The following is a 22194-nucleotide window of genomic DNA, read 5'->3' as shown; positions in this document are numbered from 1 at the left end:
ACCTGGAGTAACAGGCAAATTTGGCCTTGGAATACAGAATGAAGCAGGGCAAAGACTAATAGAGTTTCGCCAAGAAAATGCACTGGTCGTAGCACACACCCTCTTCCAACAACACAAGAGAAGACTCTACACATGGACATCACCAGATGGTCAACACTGAAATCAGACTGATTATATTCTTTGCAGCCATAGATGGAGAAGCTCTATACAGTCAACAAAAGCAAGACCAGGAGCTGACTGTGGCTCAGACCATGAACTCCTTATTGCCAAATTCAGACTTAAATATTTCTATACATTTCAAAATGATCACCGTAAGTCAGTAAGTCGAGCTACCTTCTGCCACCATGCAAAGATGTTAAACTCTACTATGTTCCCCACATTGTACTTTTCATGCCCTTGACTCATTTATTTTGCAACTGCAGGTCTGTTCCTCTTAATCTCCATCCCCTACTTCTTTCACCCTCCACCCACTCTGACAACCACTTGTTTGTTCTTTGCATCTATGACTCTGTTTGTTTGTTTTGTTTTTTAGATTCCACATGCAAAGGCATACAATATTTGTCTTTCTCTGTCTGACTTATTCCACTTAGCTTCCCTGATAGCTCAGTTGGTAAAGAATCCGTGTGCAATGCAGGAGACCCCAGTTTGAGTCCTGGGTCAGGAAGATTCACTGGAGAAGGGTTAGGCTACCCACTCCAGTATTCTTGGACTACCCTGATGGCTGAGCTCGTAAAGAATCCACCTGCAGTGCGGGAGACCTGGGTTCAATCCTTGGGTTGGGAAGATCCCCTGGAGAAGGGAAAGGCTACACACTCCAGTATTCTGGCCTGGAGAATTCCATGGACTGTATGGTTCATGGGGTCGCAAAGAGTCGGTCATGACTGAGCGCCTTTCACTTTCACTTTCTAGGTCCACCCGTGTTGTCACCAGTCGCTGTGGCTCCTTTTTAGGGGCTGGGGGCCCACACCATGCAGCAGGTAGGACTTCCCTTTCCAGGGACTGAACCCACGCCCCTGCAGTGGAAGCACAGGGTCTTAACCCCGGACCACCAAGGAAGTCCATATCTTTTAAAGTCTATAATCAACATAAGTGTTTCCAGTGACTAAAAGTGAGTGGGCAGTTCGTTAAAATACCTATCATACTTGTAATAAGTACAGTATTATATGGACTAATTTTATGAAGCTCATAAACTATAAACATCATAGTAAGTGGAAGTGACTTCTAGTTCTGGCATTCACTTGGTCTAAAAGATCAAGGGCCTCACTGAGAAAAATCATTAGTTTTTTCAGTTCTGCAAACTTGAAAATAGTACTGCTTGGAAATATGATTCTCCACAGAATTTACAGGTTGGTATGATGATTCATGGCTGAAGTAATATCATTCATCTGCTCTTACTTCCATAGCCTGGGAACATGTCTTATAATTTTGCCAAATGCCTACATGTTTCTAATATACTCCCAAAGATAAAGGACTTTAAGCTGCTTTATTCAAAAGGAAGGCACTCTATAAACTATATCTCAATAACTTTCTATAAGTTATATCTCAATTATAACTGTCTGTAAATTATGTCTCAGTAACTGATGTACATTAAAGATGGAAAGAGAGAAGACTAATAATAGTGGGACAAAAGAAAAACAGTGAACTTGTCCCACCTGTGAGCACATCTATTGATCTGTTGTTTGGAAACGGTTTTTAAACCTTCCCCCCCTCCACTAGGACTAATGACTGCCCGTGTGTGCACGCATGCGAAGTTGCTTCAGTTGTGTCCGACTCTTTGCGACCCCACAGACCGCAGCCTGCCAGGCTCCTCTGTCCATGGAATTCTCAAGGCAAGAATACTGGAGTGGGCTGCCGTTTCCTTCTCCAGAGGATCTTCCCAAGCCAGGAATGGAACCCAGGTCTCCTGCATTGGCAGGCGGATTGTTTTTACCATTGAGCCACCTGGGAAGCCCCTAGCAGCTCTATCGCCAAAGTCTTACAGGAAAAGAGTTTTGGGCCTACAGTTTTATATCCAGACAGTTTCATTTAAATGGGAAGGGTGTGTGTATTAGTTTTCTATTTCTGCCATAACACACGACAGACTCAGCTGCTCAAATCAAACCCACTATTTTCACACACTTCTTGCCTGCAGGACAGAAGTCCGAGGTGACTCCCTGAGTTTCGCTGCTCTGGTTCTCCCCAGCCTGAAATCAAAGTGTGGACCAGCTGGGCCCCTGGCCTGGGGCCCTGAGAGGAATCAGCTTCGCACCCCACCTCCCCACCTCACTAGATCACTAACAGAAGCCATTTCCTTAGAGTTTCTGGACTGGGAAGCCATTAAGACCCAGGACTAGGACGGGGTGCCCCAGAAGTTTCTTGCTGGTGGTTCCTCACCCCTGACTCATTTCTCCCTGCAGGCTCTTCCTCCTTGTAAATTCTCCTGGGGCTGGTTGACATCCCCCGGTCAAGGCAAGGCCAGATAAAATTTAAAAACTGGCAAAAAAAAAAAAAAAGTACAGTATGGAGGAGAGGTAGCACACAGAGAAGAGGGCGTGGCAGGAAATGCTGCTGCCCACAGGCCACCCCTCCCCCTCAGAAAGCGGGAGCCCCTGAGTTGGGCAGGGCAGGATAAGGCAGTTCCTCCCTGTGGTTCCCTGGAGAACCCTGAGAAGACCTGAAATGCTTTAAAAAGCAAGTGAGCAAGTGAATGCACGCACGCGCACAGACACACACACAAACACACCCCTCCCCTTCAGCTGATAAATTCATGACACCTCTGCTTTTACCCTTGAACTTGCCAGAGGAAAACCACAAAGCGAGTTAGCGCTCACTTCCCCCAAACACTGGCATGTCACCCTTTTGCCTGAGGACAAAGCCCAGTGAAGCCCTCAGTTCCTGAAGTAGGAGGAACGGAAGTACAGTTTCCCAAAGTGGGGCTTGGGCCGTGAGGGTGAGGATGGGCACCCCACTTCTACCCTCTGGTCCCAGATCCGTATAGTCACCTGCTGGGGACACAAACGTCACAGTGGCACTTGACTGAGGCGGGACTCTGCAAGCTTTTCCCTGCAGGCCGTTTGGAATCAGTCTCTGTCTCAGGGACCCACCCCCACCTTTGTAGAGCAAAAGCAGCTGAAGACAACAGGCAAATCAATGTGGGGGACAGGAGTGCCACTGTCCTAGCTTACCATCCTCAGATTTAGGGTATATGGGGCCCCAGAAATGGGCGCCTCACCCTTAGTGAACCTGCTGAGGGGCTCCTCAGCCTGTCTTTGAAGAGCCCTGGCTGTGGTTTCGGGACAGTGGATGTGCTAGGAGTGTGGGTGTGCTATGGAGTGCCTTCCTGGTCTAAGGGGCCATGAGAGATGATTTGTGAAGCTGAAGGTGTGAGGAGAGGGTGTATCTGATGACCACTGAGCCCACCTGACCTAATGAGTACTGGGTTGAGGAGTGCAGATCACAACTGGCACTCCTGGGTTGCCAGGTCCCTTGATATCCTATGGTATCCAGCTTTGGATTCCGTGCTCCTCGCCCCCTCTGTGTTCCCGCTTCCTCAAGAGCGGCCTCCACATGCTTTCCATCTCCCTGCAACTTCCTCTTCTCCTTCCCCTCTCCTCAAGCCAGCAAAGGGCACCCTTTTGACTGGTAATGGGGAGGGCTGGGCAGGGACAGTCCTTGCTCTGCCAAGCGCAGCCCTACAGAGGGACACACTTGCTGTCACAGGGATCAGGAAGGGATGCCTGTGGGTCCTTTCCTCCCAACCCCAATCATCACCTGCATTTCTCTGTCACAGACTCTCACTCTCTTTGCGATGACTTCACCACCAATCTTGAGCCCAGACTAGGATAACCACAGGGTGTGGTCTAGGCCAGGTCAGTGAGACTTTCATTTACTATCCTTGTTTAGTGAGAAGGTTAAATTCTTTGGTCCTCTGGGACATGAAGGTGAAGGCCAGGGAAGACAGACAGAGACTCCAAAAAACCTGGGGAAGAACTAAAAACAAAGCCAGCTTGACATGAAGCTGGAAACTGTCACAACCAATGGGAAGTAGGAAGGCCCAGGGCAGAGGCAGAGGAATCACTGTAGGGTTACAGAACTATGTGTTGCATACAGACTGGAAGTTGGTCCCACCTAAGAGGCCCAGCAGCCAGGGCAGGGACAGAGAGGATAGAGCAGGACCAGGAGACTGGAAGAAAAGCAGAGGAGTGATGGGGCATTGAGACAGGTTGTCTAGACCAGACACAGACCTCCCCTGCTGGGGGTAGGACTTCCCACCCTGCAGGGAGGGTGATGTGTCAGGGCAAAGCAATGGATGCTCCAGCAGATTCTGGCAGTTTGGCTTTCAAGGACAGAAAGAATACTTTTTGACTCAGAGAACAGAAACTGAACAGTGGTTCATCTTGGAGGCAGACATTGGACAATCAGAGAGCTGTGACTGAGTTCCTCATGAAAATCCCAAATGGAGACTGTAAGGGCTGGCTTGAGCAAGCTTTCGTGCACTGGGATAAATTGCCAAAGACAATAGGTAATTGAGATGCTCAGGATAGAGTGGTAGTTCTCTCGAAATGAGATAGACCTATCCCACTCTGTGTGTGTGTGTGTGTGTGTGTGTGTGTGTGTTCGGGAAAACGGTCCATGTGCCATGACTTGGTCCAGGGAGGACAATTGCCCTGGGGATGCTCTGTCATCCTCCCTTTCTCGTCCCACCTCCTGACATCTCTTCCTCACATCACAGGCCTTTGGACTATTCACTAATTGAAATGATTCAACTATGGAATCATCATTTTGATCCCAGAGATTTACTTCTTATTCCCTCTTCCCAGAATCTTTTCTTTTTCGTCTCACTTGTTCTATTTCTGGAATACCTTCATACCACCTGACATGCCAGCTTCTGGAAACACTCTCCACGACCTTCCTCATGAGTCACCTCATTTTCCGTCACAGCAGGAGTGACTGGATATACAACCTATGCTTCCCATATTAGGTGTTTGAGCTGCGTGGGCCCAATCCTAAGACCTGAGCCCTTTCCCCACCAAACAGTAGGAGTCACAGCCCTCCTACTCTACACATTCATCAACTGATGGCAAGGCATCGATTGACAATAAATTCTGCTGTGCTGCAGCTGTGGGGAGGCAGAATCAACTGATGGCAAGGCGTCGATTGACAATAAATTCTGCTGTGCTGCAGCTGTGGGGAGGCAGAATCAACTGATGGCAAGGCGTCGATTGACAATAAATTCTGCTGTGCTGCAGCTGTGGGGAGGCAGAAGAACCTGGACCAGGACACAGGCTCTGTGCCCCCTGGGGCAGGGCCACGGGACGGCAGGCTTGTAAACGGCCGATTATAAAGAAAAGGCATTGCTCTTCCAGTACTCTTGGGCTCCCCTGTGGCTCAGCTGGTAAAGAATCCGCCTGCAAGGTAGGAGACCTGGGTTCGATCCCTGGATTGGGAGCATCACCTGGAGAAGGGAAAGGCTACCCCTCCAGTATTCTGGCCTGGAGAATTCCATGGACTGTATAATCCGTGGGGTCGCAAAGAGTCGGACACGACTGAGCGACTTTCACTTTCACGTCACTGATTCACTCGAGTCTCTATTCAGGAGGGGGCCTGGATGGTTTGGGGACAAGAGACACAGGGGGGCTGGGAGAAGGACAGGACGCAGGCTTGGGTGAGGCACCAGCTTGGTGGGTTCAGGTGATCAATGTGTCAGGGGAAGACTCATGCATAGGCCTGGGGGACAAGGGCCTGGGTTTAATCCCTGGAAAGAGGCAACATGGGGGGCCTGGTAGCCTCAGTGGAGCAGGCTGGTGAAGAGGCAAGTGACTGGGAGAGCAGGAGAAAGACAGAAGGACAGCATTAGAGTCCTGGTCAGGACAGCCAGGTGGGGGAAGATGAGCCTCTCCTGACACTTGGACAGCCCTGGCCAACCCTACCCCGTGCATGCTCCTGGCACCCAGACACATTGCAGACCCCAGATGGGAGTGAAATCAACTGGGAGGTGATTTTAATGGGTGTCTGCAACAGAGCATACTTCCAAGAACCGCATTGTTCTTGCTACTTCCTTAAAATTCTGCTTGCATCTTTAAATAGGAAACCCAGCCTCACTCAGTGACAAGACATGAAATGGGGCACTGCCCTTGCTGAGGACTCCGCATGCCCCTCCTAGTTCAGGGCTCAGTCACCCCTGAAGCCAGCAAAGGCCAGGACCCCCATGATAACAGAGATGGAGCCCTCTGTCACAGATGTTAATGTCACTGGTAGTCTCCTGGAGTGAAAAATAATGTCCAAAGGCAAGGACCCACTTTCTAAGGATTAAGAGGGCTTGTCAGTCCCAACAGGAGATGAGCTCACTCTTCATCACCAGATAGATAGCCCCAAGACGTGAATTCAGAGATGTTGAAATCTTGGTTGGAAGCAGCACAAAAGACTGAATGAATGAGACAAATGTGAGGGGGGAAAATCCTCCACAAAGGTTCTGTTACGGGAACCACTGACCAAAACCACGGGCCCTGGCCAGGCTTGATACTGGCCACTTGCATGAATTATCTTACAACCGGAAGTCCTGGTGAGGAATGCAGAACTTACAAGATACCATCAACCAGAAGAACTGGGGGAAGATCCAAAGGGGAGAGGATACGACAGTCCATATGTCCTACCAGCTTGCCGGAATCCTCCCTGGAATCCATTTTGGCTGAGAGATGCCTGCACCTCCAGAAAGAATCCTAAGACCAAATATGGATCAAGCAAGGTGACCAGCCAGAGACAATTTCCAGAGGCCTGGAAATTAACCCCATCACCATAAAATCCGAGACCATGAGCCACGTGGCAGAGCAGTTCTCCTGGGTTCCCTTACGCTGTTTCTCTCCACCTGGGCAACCCTTCCCAATGAAGTCTGTTGCTTTGTCAGTGCCTGGGTCTCCTCGCACAATTCATTTCCGAATGTTAGACAAGAGCCCACTCTTGTTCCTGGGAAGGGCTCCCCCTTCCTGCAACAAAGGGCAACTCTGGTGGGATTTCTTCAATACAATTGACCACTCGGGTACTCAGGGACCAGCTCGTCTGCTGACCAACCGGACCCAGTGGTAGAAACAGGGACTCTTTTGTCCCTGTTCTCCTCCTGATGCAGACAACTGGCTAGTGCCCCAACTCGGTAAGAAACAAGAGACTTTATTGACCTTTTCCCCTTTCTTCTTTTCAGTCCCTCCTTTTGTACTTTTTTCTTCTATCCTGGTCCTGAATGCAGGAGTCTAGTTGAAGGGCCTCAGCCTGAACTGAGGGTCGGAGCCTGATGACCCCCAGTGAGCAGAGAACTCGAATTCTGGCCTGCTGTCTGGTTTCTGGAGGGCTGAGTTCCAGTCCTCCCTGCCTGGAAGCCCAGGGAAAAGTCCTGCAAGGCCTGGTGGCAGGTGATGTCCACAAGGCCCCCTTTAGTCCCCCCTCCTCCCCTCTTCTTTCAACCTGGCCTCCTTTCCTCCCTTTGCAACATTTCAAGACCCGAGCTATTTCAGTTTACTCTGTTAGAACTTGGAGCTGAGTTCTGGGTCTCTGTAGGAGGTTTTCTGAGAGACTGCAGCCTTTCATTTACAGGGGGCAACCAATTAGGGCGGCTGGGCCTAAGTGTATAGTTTGTGTTCTGTGTTATGATATGTGATGGCCATTCTGCCTTCTGAAATCAGAAATTCTGGTTCTGTTGCACTGTGGAGGTATCTTGAGTGAATGCTGCTAAGCTAAGTCATTTCAGTCGTGTCCAACTCTGTGCGACCACATAGACAGCAGCCACCATCCCTGGGATTCTCCAGGCAAGAACACTGGAGTGGGTTGCCATTTCCTTCTCCAATGCATGAAAGTGAAAAGTGAAAGTGAAGTTGCTCAGTCGTGTCCGACTCTTCCAAACCCCATGGACTGCAGCCGACCAGGCTCCTCCATCCAAGGGATTTTCCAGGCAAGTGTACTGGAGTGGGGTGCCATTGCCTTCTCCATGAGTGAATGCTCAGTTCAGTTCAATTCAGTTCAGTTCTCAGTCGTGTCCAACTCTTTGCGACCCCATGAATTGCAGCATGCCAGGCCTCCCTGTCCATCACCAACTCCCGGAGTTCACTCAGACTCACGTCCATCGAGTCGGTAATGCCATCCAGCCATCTCATCCTCTGTCGTCCACTTCTCCTCCTGCCCCCAATCCCTCCCAGCATCAGAGTATTTTCCAATGAGTCAACTCTTCACATGAGGTGGCCAAAGTACTGGAGTTTCAGCTTTAGCATCATTCCTTCCAAAGAACACCCAGGGCTGATCTCCTTTAGGATGGACAAGCCTGGCCAAGTTGGTTCAGCCCAGCCCAGCGGGCGGGACCCAGAGGCGTGCCGCTGGAAAGGAGCAGGCACAAAGAAACCAGCCAGAGCCAGCTAGGTCTCAGATAATCCCCACTTCCAACCGGCAACCTAGCATTCCTGCGAAATTGGGATGAGGTGACAATGGCCTGGATCCGGGGTTTCAAGCCCGGTCTTCGCTTTCTGCTTCTACTTCTGTTTTACCCGTTCAGCGCGACGCCAGGCGGTGAGTTCAGGGATGAACTTCTCGGTTGTGGGTGGAGGGGTGGAGGGAATGACTTAACCCGGGAAGGGGATGGGGGTATACGAGGGGGTTAGGGAAACTTTGTGCTGTGTGACCCCCGCCCTCCTCTGTCCCTTCCCCTGGCCCCTTTGCTCCTGGGGTGGGGCGCTTTCCCAGGCTGGTTACCCACCCTCTGGGCCAGAAAAGAGGTGACTTTGGTGAAACAGTGGTTGGTGCCGGGAGTTTCGGAGGTGAAGTTGGTAGAAAAGGTGGCGAGAAAGCAGCAGGAAATGCTGCCCTCAAGACCCCGGCCTGCCCTTGCGAAGTGGGAGCCCTGGAGCCAGGGTGTTTGGGACAGGTGGCCGTCCCCGGGAGAAGAGACCCAGGTAACTCCTCCAAAAGCACGCCCTCCCCCGACCCCATCTGCTCACACAAACCCTTCAGATCGGTACCGCTCTCTGTCCTTGTAAGACCAGAGCTCTTTACAGGTAATAAATTTCACCTGCAGAACGGACGGGGCTGCAGAGAAGGCAGGGCCGAGCTTGAGAGCGCGGAAGTGGCGGCCGCGGCTGGCTGCCACGTGCTAGGACGAGATGAGCTGCGCGGCGGCGGAAGCTCGGGTCTGTGAAGGGCTCGCGGGCGGCGGTGGCGATGGCCCGCGGCGGCCCAGCTTCTCCTGGGCGGCGGAGGCGCGGTCCCAAGCGGGACGGATCTGCTCGGCCTTCTCCCGGGGCCGCGCATCCTGCGGGCTGCCGCTGCCGCCGGTGCTGCTCCTGCTGGCTCTGCTGCGCTCGCGCCAGCCACGCGAGGCCCCGCCCCCCGCCCCTCCAGCTCCCCGCGCCCTGCCACCAGCTGCCGGGGTCGGGGGAGATGGTGGGGGGAAGGGGCAGGGGGAGGGAGGTCAGCGCGACCCTCTACCTTAGCGAGAACCGGGTGTGTTGGCTCTTCGGTCTTGATGCATAACTTCATTGTGTGAGAAATGATCTTATTTCGGTAAAGAATCTGCCTGGTTTGATTCCTGAGTTGGGAGGATCCCCTGGAGAAGGGAATGGCAACCTACTCCAGTCTTCTTGCCTGGAGAATCCCATAGACAGAGGAGCCTGGAGGGCTACAGTCAGTCCATGGGGTCGCAGAGTCAGACAGGACTGAGCGATTAACACTAATCCTTTAACCTGTTAATACCCAGCGAGACAAATTCCCTGCCCTTCACTTGGCTTACAGAGTCAGTTTGAACATAAAGCAGGTTTCCAAGTAAACAATTTCGTGGGAATTCCCTCTTCATCGTTTCTACTCGGGGGCAGTGGCCACGCATTGTGTCTGTGTTTCGGACTGAGTTTTTGTTCTGGCAAAGTAGATTCTGAGGTTATAAGAATCTTTTAATCTTCCAGTGCAGCTCCACTTGACAGTAGTCTTCAAAAAGCTTTACAGTCTTAACGTTGAAACGACGAAAAATGTGCCACAAAAAATTTGAAGTAAAAACTTCAGTTTGTACAGAATCACTAGTAGAACTATTTATGATCCTGTTCCAGTAGTTCCCAACACGTCCCAAGCCATGTTGCAGATGACTCAGCATCTGAGAGGCGACACACCCAGCAGTGCAGTTCCCATCTCCAGTTATTGTACCCTTGGGAGAGAGGAGTGGGAGTTGAAAAGTGTCACTTTTTGGAGACAAAAGCTAAGGTGAAGGATATTGAGATATCCAGGGAGATCAGTTTTTATCAGTTTAGTCGCTCAGTCGTGTCTGACTGTTTGCGACCCCATGAACCGCAGCACGCCAAGCCTCCCTGTCCATCACCAACTCCCAGAGTCCACACAAACCCATATCCATTGAGTCAGTGATGCCATCCAACCATCTCATCCTCTGTCGTCCCCTTCTCCTCCTGCCTTCAAGCTTTCCCAGCATCAGGGTCTTTTCAAATGAGTCAGCTCTTCGAGTCAGGTGGCCAAAGGATTAGAGTTTCAGCTTCAACATCAGTCCTTCCAGTGAACACCCAGGACTGATCTCCTTTAGGATGGACTGGTTGGATCTCCTTGCAGTCCAAGGGACTCTCAACAGTCTTCTCGAACATGACAGTTCAAAAGCATCAATACTTCTGCGCTCAGCTTTCTTTGTAGTCCAGCTCAGATCCATACATGACCACTGGAAAAATCATAGCAGTGACTAGATGGACCTTTGTTGACAAAGTAATGTCTTTGCTCTTTAATATGCTGTCTAGGCTGGCCATAACTTTCCTTCCAAGGAGTAAGCCTCTTTTAATTACATAGCTGCAATCACCATCTGCAGTGATTTTGGAGCCCCCAAAAATAAAAAGTCTGACACTGTTTCCACTGTTTCTCCATCTATTTGCCATGAAGTGATTGGGACCAGATGCCATGATCTTCGTTTTCTGAATGTTGAGCTTTAAGCCAACTTTTTCACTCTCCACTTTCACTTTCATCAAGAGGCTTTTTAGTTCCTCTTCACTGTCTGCCATAAGGGTGGTGTCATCTGCATATCTGAGGTTATTGATATTTCTTCCAGCAATCTTGATTCCAGCTTGTGCTTCCAACAGCTCAGTGTTTCTGATGATGTACTCTGCAGATAAGTTAAATAATCGGGGTGACAATATACAGCCTTGACAGACTCCTTTTCCTATTTGGAACCAGTCTGTTGTTCCATGTCCAGTTCTAACTGTTGCTTCCTGACCTGCATACAGGTTTCTCAAGAGGCAAGTCAGGTGGTCCGGTATTTCCATCTCTTTCAGAATTTTCCAGTTGATTGTGATCCACACAGTCAAAGGCTTTGGCATAGTCAATAAAGCAGAAATAGATGTTTTTCTGAAACTCTCGTGCTTTTAGGATGATGCAGCGGATGTTGGCAATTTGATCTCTGGTTCCTCTGCCTTTTCTAAAACCAGCTTGAACATCTGGAAGTTCACGGTTCACATATTGCTGAAGCCTGGCTTGGAGAATTTTGAGCATTACTTTACTTTACTAACTACAAAGATTGTCCATTCATGTCAGAAATCCAGGCGATGTGAAATGAGGGTGGTGTGGATCTGTGGACCCAGGGACAAGCACTGTTAGCAGGGACAGCTATCCACTGTTACCAGGCACAGCTATCCACTGACTGCCTGGAGCCCCGAGCCTCACTTCAGAAACAGGGAGGCCATGATGATACTTCAGTCCCTGTGCATAATGCTAGTAACATGCCAGGTCCAACATGAATGTGGGAGTAGTTTCTGCTTCTTCAGGTTCACTTACCTGAGTCCATGGTCATGTGGCTCATTGGGAAAGAAGGAAAGGACTTCCATACTTACTGTGGCGATGAAAGGGCACTCCTCACTGGAACGTGGCTTCCTTCTCCAGGGATGCGTTCTGAAAAGAGGCTCTGTTCTAAAAATGAAATGCTCCTCAGAAGCAGCCCCCACGTGCTCTCCATCTCTGGCAGGACACTGGGTTCGATTCTGAAAGTCCTCTTCCATCTAGGCTTTTCCTGCAGAGCTGTCTGGCATGTAATCCAGCAAGGCTGTGTGTTGGTCAACCCTGGGTACTGACTGGTGGGCAAGGGGCTATATCCAGGATGTGCAGTTTCTGCCCAGCAGGGGACCTTTCCTTCTCCACAAGGAAGGGAGGGGCACTGGCTCTATGGAGTGTCAGGGATGGAGCAGGAGGGACCATGCTTGCTTTGCCAGGCCAGCCCTGCTCTTTTACTCTGCTCTCACGTAACTGAGGGGAGGAGGCCTATGGGCCTTTTTCTGCCAACCCTGCCCTCACCTGCCTTTTGCCTTCACAGATGCTCACTCTCTTTGCTATAACTTTACCGTCGATTCTCAGCCCAGACCTGGACAACCATGGTGTGTGGTTCAAGGCCAGGTGGACGGAAAGGTTTTTCTCTCCTATGACTGTGGTCGTGCTAAGATCCAATTCACAAGTCCATTGGGGGAGGAGGTGAAAACGACAAAGGCCTGGGAAACACAGACTGAAACACTCAGAGACATCGGGGACTTGCTCAGGGAGCAACTGCCTGATGTTACGTCAGAGAAACGCACGGTCACAGGTGAGTTAGAAAGTCCAAGTGCAGAAGGAGCAGACTGGGGGCTTAAACTCTTTCATTGTTTTTGGGTAAAGAATAAAATGGAGGATATTGTTCCTTCCCTAGTAGTCCAGTGGAAGGAGCAGGCCTTGGAGGAGGGAACAGGGCCAGATTAGCTGGGCTCAGGGGAGGTGGACCCAGGTGGGGCAAAGAATCTGTCAAGCCCAGAGGCTGAACTCTTTGCCACGGCGGGGGCAGACCCTCTCACCCTGCAGGGCAGGATGACATGTCGATGTGAAGATGATGGACACATCAGTGGATCCTGGCAGTTCGGCTTCAGTGGACAAATGTGCCTCCTCTTTGATTCGGAGAATGGACACTGGACAGAGGTTCATTCTGGAGGGAGGCGGATGAGAGAGAAGTGGGAGAAGGACAGAGCTGTGACCAACTTCTTCAAGAAGGTTTCCATGGGAGACTGTCGGGTCTGGCTTCAGGATTTCTTGGTGCATTGGGAGGAAATGTTGAAGACCACGGGTAAGTGAGACTAGAAGAAAGAAGTGGTAGTCCACTCAAAGGGGCATGGACCCACCCCTCTGTGTGTGTGTGTGTGTGAAAGTGATCTATTCAAGCTGAACAGTTCCTGGGAGAACAATGGCCCTGGGGATGCTCTGTGATCCTCTTTCCTCTTCCACCTCCTGACATCTGTCCCTCACATCACAGGCCTTTGAACCATTGTACATGGATTCTTGCTGACCCCTAACATGAGGGCACCACTCTGATTCTAGAGATTTCCTTTTTACTGACCCTCTCTCTACAAACTCTTTAAAAATATCAGCTATTCTAGTTCTGGAAATCTGTCAATACCACCTCAAACATCAGCTCCTGAGAGGACTTAATCTGTTCCCATCCTCGTGTCGCCTCATCTGATGTCACGCAGGACTGAGGGGCTGCGTGGGGACCCTTGCTCGCCCATTCACTGTCTGAGCTCTGTGGAGATGGGGCGCCTCCCTTCCTCCATCTCACCTCAGGACCTGTCACAGGGGCTGCCATATGGTTGGTTCAAATGACTGCATGACACAGAGACAGACTTGTGAACAGAGCAGGGGAAGGGCAGGGCGGGACGAAATGAGACGGTAGCAGTGACGTATATACGTACTATGATGTGGAAAATAGCTAACCAGTGGGAAAACGCTATATAACACAGGGAGCCCAGGCTGGCGCTATGTGATGACCTAGAGGGGTGGGATGGGAGCGGGAAAGAAGGTTCAGGATGGAGGGGATGTATGTATCTAATTATGGCTGATTTGCATGGTCCTACAACAGAAACCAACACAGCATTGTAAAGAAATTATGCACTAATGACTCCATAGTAGGGTACCCGGGTCCGGGGGGCTGAGAAGGCATCTGCTTAGTTTAGGGGTCGGGACAAGGGCTTCACTCTCACTTTCCTTACAGCATCACCAGCTGAAGCTCCCCTCAGAGTCAACTCCTCGGCCCCAGCCATCAGGCACATCACCTGGATCCTCCCCGTGCTCCTCACCAGTTTCATCATCATTGTCTTCCTGGGCTGAGTCCTTTCCAGGAACAGGTACTGAGGGCAGAATTCAGAGGGAAGGCATGGGCACAGGGCCTGGTGTGAGGCCGGGGAAGGTGAATCCCACCCAACCCCTGCCCCTCACTGAACCTCCTCATCCTAGAAATGAGCAGGTGAATAAGACTCCATATCACCTGAGAGCAAGAACCGCAGACCCAACTCCAAAGGCCCGTTCTCACAGGAAGTGGCCTGGGTCAAGCAGGCAAGGCAGGAGCCCCACAGCAGAGACTGTGGGAAGGGCTGAGGCCAGGCCTGTGCTCCAGGAGCAGCAGCAGTTGTGACTCAGCCTGTGGCCTGCACGCCACCAGCCTCCTGGGGACCCAGAGCCTCCATCACTGAGAGGCCTTGCCTTGAACAGAGGTGACAGGATGGGTGGGCCTGAGCTGGGGTGGAGGTGCCCAGCTGGGGGGACCAGGAAGAGATGGGGGGCAGGGACCCTGGTCCTGAGAGCTGTGTGTGCTGCTGGCTCTGAGGCTGGAGGGGAGTGAAGGAAGGAGGTTTCCCTGAAACCCCTCAAGGCTGTCAGGAAGCAAGGCCCCTCCTCCCCGGACCTGCCCCATGAGGGAGGATCAGGACAGGAGTAAAGGGAGCAGATTGATTCTTTACTCGCTTCAGTCCTGAGCCTAAGCAGGTGATCTGTGTGTCAGGGAAAGGTTCTCATGCACAGACCTGGGGGACAGGGGCCTGGGTTTAATTCCTGGGAAGAGGCAACACGGGGGACCTGGTAACCTCAGTGGAGGAGGCTGGTGAAGAGGTAAGTGACTGGGAGAGCAGGAGAAAGACAGAAGGACAGCCTTAGAGTCCTGGTCAGGACAGCCAGGTGGGGGAAGACGGGGCTCTCTGGACAGGCTTGGCCACCCCCACCCGTGCATGCTCCTGGCACCTGGACACAGTGCAGACCCCAGATGGGAGTGGAATCAACCAGCAGGTGATTTTAATGGGTGTCAGCAACAGAACATACTTCCAAAACAGTGGTCATGATGAAATTCTCTGATCGCTTTGTGTTTCTTTCTTAAACTTCTGCACGTGTAGTTTCCACATATGTCAATAGGAATCCCAGCCTCACTGAATGAGAAGACATGAGATGGGGCACTGCCTGTGCTGAGGTTTCAGCACACTCCTACTTCAGGGCTCAGTTATCCCTGAAGTCAGCAAAGGCCAGCAACCCCATGATAACAAAGAGATGGAGCCCTCTGTCACAGGCTTTGACCTCTCTAGGTCATTAACAATCTCTTTGGATGGAAATAATGACCAAAGACAAGGACCTATTTACCTATTTACCAAGAATTAGGAGGCCTTGTCAGTCTCTGGCTTCACTCTTCATCACCAGAGAGCCCTGAGATGAGAATTCTGAGATATTAAAACACTGGTTGGAGGTTGTGCAAAAGAAAACGAATGAGACAAACACCAAGGGGAAAAAAAGTCTTTCATAGTGGTTACGAGTGTCATTTGGAGAACAAAAAACCTTAAGACGTCTCCAGGTGGCCGACAGTGGCGGCTCTGGATCCCAGTCTCCCTGCCAAACTTGGAAAGAGACACTCCAAGCTGAGTCCTCAAACTTTTTCTAAAGAGCAATTACATTGGTTCACAAAATGTCTTGGGCTCCCCTGGAACAGAAACAACTAGAGAACGTACTGTTGATGGCACTGCATGTAGTGGCTGTCTTCTATCCCTTTCACGTTGTTGTTCAGTCACGTCTGACTCCTGCGACCCCACAGAATGCAGGATACTAGGCTCCTCTGTATTTCACTATCTCCCAGAGTTTGGTTAAACTCTGTTCACTGAGGTGGTGAAGCTATCTAACCATCACACCCTGTGCCGCTCTCTTCTTTTGCCTTCAATCTTTCCCAACATCAGGGTCTTTTCAATGAGTCAGCTATTCGCATCAGGTGGCCAAAGTATTGGAGTTTCAGCTTCAGCATCAGTCCTTCCAATGACTCTTCAGGACGGATTTCTTTTAGAACTGAATGGTTTGATCTCCTTGCAGTCCAAGGGACTCTCAGGAGTCTTTTCAGCACTGAAGTTCAAAACCATCAATTCTTCGGCCCTCAGCCTCCTTTATGGTCCAACTTTCACATCCATACATGACTACTGGAAAAATCATTGCTTTGACTAGACAGACATTTGTTGGCAAAGTGATGTCTCTGCATTTCATACGCTGTCTAGGTTTCTCTTCACTTTCCTTCCCAGGAGCAAGTGTCTTTTAATTTCATGGATGCACTCACTATCCACAGGGATTTTGGAGCTGAAAATGACTCAGTTTCAGAATGACTAAAACTGAGAATGGAGAGGAGGAAAGCTGAGGTATCAGAAGAACCATGTGGTGAAAAAAAGGAAGAGGGGCAGGAGACAGGTTTGGAATGATTGGAAACTGCAGGAATGGGCAGCTGTTGGAGCATGGATGATGTGAGGAGTGGTATGACCAGAGAAGGAGGCCCCATGCCCACTTCCCCATTTTGCTGCAGGAACTGGAAAATCTCTTTTCCTCTCATTCCTTGTCATCCAAGCAGGGTCTCAGTCTGCTGAGTTGGGTCATCTCCAGGCTCCAGGTGGTATGTCTTGGACCACTGTTCCAAGGTTGGTCTTGGTTTCCTGGTGCTGCTCCTCTCTGGTTCTGCATGGCCCCCCGAGGCTGTGAGTTCAGGGTGAACCCAGGAGAGGAGTGGGGGTGTCCTGGGCATCCTGGAAACTTTCCCAGTGGGGTGCCACCCTCCCTCCTCTTAAACCTCTGCAGGCTCCTTTCCTCCTGGCAGGAAAAGAGATGATTTGGGTGAAAAAGTAATCCCAGCTGGAAGGGAGGTGAGGCAGAGAGATGTGGGAGCCAGGGCAGTGGCAGAAAATGCTCCTGCAGCCCCCCTCCCCAAGCCCACCCATCCAGAATTTGTAGCCACTGGAGCGGGGTTGGGGGGGGGGGCAACAGGTGGCCGTCCTGAAGGACCAAACCCACTGGGGTGGAGGGGAGGGCTGGGGGGACTCGGTCATGTTGTGATGATTGGGGAGGAGGTGCAGGGGGAAGGAGTCCAGGGAATGGGTGGAATCTGTTCCTAGAAGGCTCCTTCCTCAGGGTCCTGCTTGGTTACAGCACCATTTATTACTCATCTCTGTGCATCCCAAGAAGCCCAGGGCCTCCAACTTTCTCATCTATGTACAGATCCTAAACATGCCCTCTATCACCTGACATCTTATCATCTTGCTTGAGGACTCGCCCCAGCAAAAGCCTCCCAACCTGGCCTCTAGGAAAGACAGGAGCCCAGTCTCCCAAAGCATGACTCAGGGCATGAGGGTGAGGATGGGCACACCCACTTCTGCCCTCTGGTCTCACATTCATGTCTACAGACTGTGGAAACAGTTCAGTTCACTCGCTCAGTCCTGTTCTTCACATCAGGTGCTCAGATTACTGGAGCTTCAGCATCAGCCCTTCCAATACATATTCAGGGTTGATTTCCTTTAGGATGGACTGGTTTGATCTCCTTGCTATCCAAGGGATTCTACAGAGTCTTCTCCAACACCACAGTTCAAAAGCATCAATTCTTTGGCATTCAGCTTTCCTTATGGTCCAACTGTCACATCCATACATGACTATTGGAAAAACCATAGCTTTGACCAGATGGACTTTTGTTGGCAAAGTAATATCTCTGCTTTTTAATATGGTGTCTGGGTTGGTCATAGCTCTTCTTCCAAGAACCAGGCGTATTTTAATTTCATGGCTGCAGTCACCATCTGCAGTGATTTTGGAGCCCAAGAAAATGAAGTCTGTCACTGTTTCCATTGCTTCCCCATCTCTTTGCCATGAAGTGATGGGACTGGATGCCATGATCTTCATTTTTTGAATGTTGAGTTTTAAGCCAGCTTTTTCATGCTTCTCTTTCACTTTCATCAAGAAGCTCTTTAGCTCCTCTTTGCTTTCTGCTATAAGGGTGGTGTCACCTGCATATCTAAGGTTATTGATATTTCTCCCGGCAATCTTGATTCCAGCTTGTGCTTCATCCCACCCAGCATTTCGCATGATGTACTCTGCGTATAAGTTAAATAAGCAGGGTGACAATATGCAGACAATATACATTACTCCTTTCCCAATTTGGAACCAGTCCATTGTTCCATGTACGGTTCTAACTGTTGCTTCTTGACCTGCCTACAGGTTTCTCAGGAGACAGGTAAGGTGGTCTGATATTCCCATTTCTTTAAGAATTTTCCACAGTTTGTTGTTATCCACACAATAGGTCATTCAGGTGTGACCTAAGTCAAACCCCTTATGGTTATTCAGTAGATAATTCCCTAGGGGATGGATCAACCAGTCCTGGGGTTAAATCCTAGTCATGCTTAGTTGTTTGATGTGTCTGATTCATTTTGACCCCAAGGACTGTACTCTACCAGGCTCCTCTGCCAGGCTTCTCTGCCCATGGGAGTATCCCAGCAAGAATTGTGGAGTGGGCTGCTGAAGGAAAGTTTCTTGGCTCAAAATAACCAGGAGTTAAAATTCCCCTCCCGGTCCTCCCCACTATTCTATGCAAAACAAAGAACTCTTTCACCTGAAGAAAAAAAATGGACATTAAGGTTGATTACTCCCAAGAACTACTCCAAACAACCTTGAAGAAGAATAGGCCCCCTTAAGACAGTAGACTTCCACCTATATGCCTATATAAACTTACTCTTTTCTTGGGTTAGTGCAGCAGCTCACTAATCTGACTGCTGCCCCTTCTCGCCTCTTTAAAGGTGATCTGTTCCTGTAAAGTGCCAGTCTCATTCTTTTTCTGAGCCTTGCCTTCTCTAACTCCCTTACCCTACAGTTGCCATTTCCTCCTCCAGGGAACCCATGGACTGAACCCACATCTCCTGTGTCTCCTGCACTGGGAAACCCAGTTGGTTTTCATGTTCTCTCTGGCTGCTGTTGTCTCACAAATGTGGAGGTCTCTAAGTGGACACAAATGCAGATACAAAATCTATCTGGTTTGTCTGAAGAGACAAACAGATTTACTGTCTTCTTTAGAAAAAGTTCTCCAACTCTTGTCTTAATTAATAAATATTAATATTACAGGCTGCTGTCTCCACAGGCTTCAGCAGTACTTGAACCAAAATGTTCAAGCTGGATTTTGAAAATGCAGAGGAACAAGAAATCAAATTACCAACATCCACGGGATCATAGAAAAAGCGAGAGAATTCCAGAAAAATATCTACTTCTGCTTCATTGACTATTCTAAAGCCTTTGACTGTGTGGATCACAATCAACTGTGGAAAATTCTGAAAGAGATGGGAATACCAGACCACCTGACCTGCCTCTTGAGAAACCTATATGCAGGTCAGGAAGCAACAGTTAGAACTGGACATGGAACAACAGACTGGTTCCAAATAGGAAAAGGAGTACGTCAAGGCTGTATATTGTCACCCCGATTATTTAACTTATATGCAGAGTATGTCCCCTGGAGAAGAAAAAGGCAACACACTCCAGTATCTTGCTTGGAGAATCCCATGGAAGGGCGAAGAGCTGACACACTGGAAAAGACCCTGATGCTGGGAAAGATTGAAGGCAGGAAGAGAAGGGGACAACAGAGGATGAGATAGTTGGATGGCATCACTGACTCAATGGACATGAGTTTGAGCAAACTCTGGGGGTTGGTGAAGGACAGGGATGCCTGGCATGCTGTAGTCCATGAGGTTGGAAAGAGTCAGACATGACTGAGCGACTGAACAACAATAAAGGGAATTAAACAAGGGGTTCCTCAGTTGTGTGTTTATGAACCAGAAACTTGCCCTGTACCTTCTAGGTGTTGTGAATGTGATGGGAGTGTGGATCTGGTAGTTAAAGGCTAATGTTCCCCCTTCTTCTCTGTAGACCGACTTCCTTGGTCCAAGGAGTCACAGGGGATACTGCATGAAGCCCCAGGTGTAAGTAGAGGGTAGTGGCCATGCCACAATTCTGGTATCACATCTAGGCCACTTGCTGGCCTCTTATTTTCCCTGTGGCCCTGGTTATGCCAAACCAGATAATCACTTCTATGCTATGAGAGCTGGCCTATCTGAACTAATGATTAGGGGTTGGTGAACTCAGGTCATGATGCGCAGCTCTGACATTCCGTGGCCAGAGGCCTCATCTCTGTCAGACCACAAGACCATACCAGGAGCCACTTTTAAATGGTATGGCTTTCCCACTGCACGTTGGATGGCCTTGCTTCAAGACACAAGGAGTCTGTGTTGTGAGCAGCCAAGTAGTCATGCCATATACTGCACATAGCACCTTTCAGACCACAGATACCTCTAATGTCACAGTTTCTGCTGGGTCATCTGCCCAAGAAGCAGGTCTGCCATGCTCATTATTCACCAATCATCTGTAACTGCTTTTGTGCAAGGAGAACAGTTGCAACAGAGGCCCATGATCTCCAAAGCCTGAAATATTTCAGATGTGCCATTACAGAAAATCTATGGCCACACTGGTAATTAAATGGAGACAGCATAGGGATGACACCTCTGCAGCTGTAGAGAGGTTGTATGTTGGTACTCATCTCTGTCATTTCCTCCAGGATATGATATTGTTTATAGATACAACTGGGGGATGAGGAGTCAGGTTAGAAGTGTGAAAGTGGAAATCACTACTACGGTAGACCTCACTCCGTGATCACTTACTAACTGCAAAGATTGTGCACTCATGTTACAAATACAATGCATGTGACATGAGCACTCTGTGGGTCTGTGGACGAGTGACATTTCTGTGAGCAGGACCTGGGACAGATGTCTATTCACTACCCAGTACCTTATGTATCGCTTCAATGACAGGGGGTCCTGAAACTTCAGATCCACGGACATGATGTGAGTCCCACAGTAGGTCCATATGAATGTGGGGGTATCTTGCTTCCCGGTGTACACTTACCCAGGTCAATGACCAGGTGGCTTTCAAGGATGGGGAAGGCCAGCAGGACTTTTGCACTTGCCATGGTGATGAAAGGGCCCTCCTTGCTGGGACCTGGCATCTCTCTCACTCTCTGCAGTAATGGATTCTGAGTATCAGACCCGACTCAGTTCTGGAAACTTGGCAGAGGATCTAGACTTCCTCTGGGGATGGCTGCTTTCAGCCTCATGATCATTCCGCCTTGTGTTTTGTCTCCCTTTGTTTTGTTTCTTTCAGTCATGCAGTTTGTATCCCAGTTGGCTGCCTATCTATTTGCCTCTAGGATCGACCTCTGCTACTGACCAGCATTGTACTCTCTGCAGTCAGGCCCTGGGTGCACTGGGACTCTCTAGTCTGATTGACTATTGCACCAACTTTGCTCCTGACATACAGGAACCCCACCTGGCATCTGCGCTTTCCACCTTCTCCCTCCCTGTTCCTGCTGGAAACCCACTGGGCACACCATCTATTACCGCCTTTCCTGACCTTCAGCAAAAGTCATCCTTGAACTGTTGGAGATGCTTCTCATCCATCCTTTCCACTTAGTCTTTCCCACGGAGCATGGCGGACTGGAAACTTTTCTGCCCTTTTGTTAGGGAAAGCATAGTGACTGAAACCGCCCACCCTGGCCAGGCACCATAGTAACTATTTGCATGAGTTATTTTACAACAGGAAGTCTTAATAAGGAAGAAGAAACTAATAAGCAGCCACCAACTGGAAGCATTTGGGAAAAGTCAAAAAGAGACACCATGTGTCCTACCACTTCCCAGAATCCTGCTTGCTGGCATCCATCTTGGCTGAGCAATGCCTGCGCCCCTAATTCAGAATGATTGGCCAAAGAAAAGCTGGAAACTAATCCCACTTCATAAAATGCAGGACTGTAAGCCACATCACAGAGCTGTTCTCCTAAGTTCCCTTACCCTACTGATCTCTGCCTGGGTGCCCCTTCTCAATACAGTATCTTTCTTTGCCAGCACATATGTCTCCTCGGACAAATCATTTCTAAGTGTTACACAGGAGCCCACTCTTGGGCCCTGGAAGGGGTTCCCCTTCATGCAACCGTATTAGTAAAGTCACAAGTAAGAATTTCAGCCAAGAACTTTCATAAGGTATAGCCAAGTATCAGTTCAGTTCAGTCTTTCAGTCGTTCCTGACTCTATGTGGCCCCATGGACTGCAGCAC

General features: G+C 49.8%; 1 protein-coding gene across 3 annotated transcripts; it reads left to right on the top strand.

Moving 5' to 3' along the window:
• The first annotated feature begins 8329 nt into the window (after positions 1-8329).
• Positions 8330-21988, top strand: LOC147366316 (UL16-binding protein 3-like). 3 transcript variants are annotated; one of them, XM_086318295.1, is made up of 5 exons: positions 8330-8526; positions 12299-12562; positions 12797-13072; positions 13994-14126; positions 19184-19843. In XM_086318295.1, exons 1-4 carry the CDS (start codon positions 8445-8447, stop codon positions 14107-14109), a joined length of 738 nt encoding a protein of 245 aa, XP_086174421.1. In that variant the 5' UTR covers positions 8330-8444; the 3' UTR covers positions 14110-14126; positions 19184-19843. The 3 variants fall into 3 exon arrangements, with proteins under 3 accessions (XP_086174421.1, XP_086174422.1, XP_086174423.1); XM_086318296.1 differs by having other exon boundaries at positions 8342-8526; positions 19168-19843; XM_086318297.1 differs by lacking the exon at positions 19184-19843 and adding an exon at positions 21250-21988 and having other exon boundaries at positions 8343-8526.
• Positions 21989-22194: the final 206 nt, after the last annotated feature.

The sequence above is a fragment of the Bos grunniens genome, chromosome 9 (assembly GCF_055505025.1).
Source record: "Bos grunniens cultivar Pamir isolate PY7600 chromosome 9, Bosgru_T2T1.0, whole genome shotgun sequence".
Lineage (NCBI taxonomy): Eukaryota > Metazoa > Chordata > Mammalia > Artiodactyla > Bovidae > Bos > Bos grunniens.
Note: the sequence above shows the minus strand (reverse complement) of the source record. Positions and strands in the feature narration are given on the sequence as shown.

Coding starts and splice junctions, on each gene's coding strand:
- LOC147366316 (XM_086318297.1), top strand. CDS start 8,445: ATGGCCTGGATCCGGGGTTTCAAGCCCGGTCTTCGCTTTCTGCTTCTA. Junction 12,563..12,796: donor AGAGAAACGCACGGTCACAG/GTGAGTTAGAAA, acceptor CGGCGGGGGCAG/ACCCTCTCACCCTGCAGGGC. Junction 13,073..13,993: donor GGAAATGTTGAAGACCACGG/GTAAGTGAGACT, acceptor CTTTCCTTACAG/CATCACCAGCTGAAGCTCCC.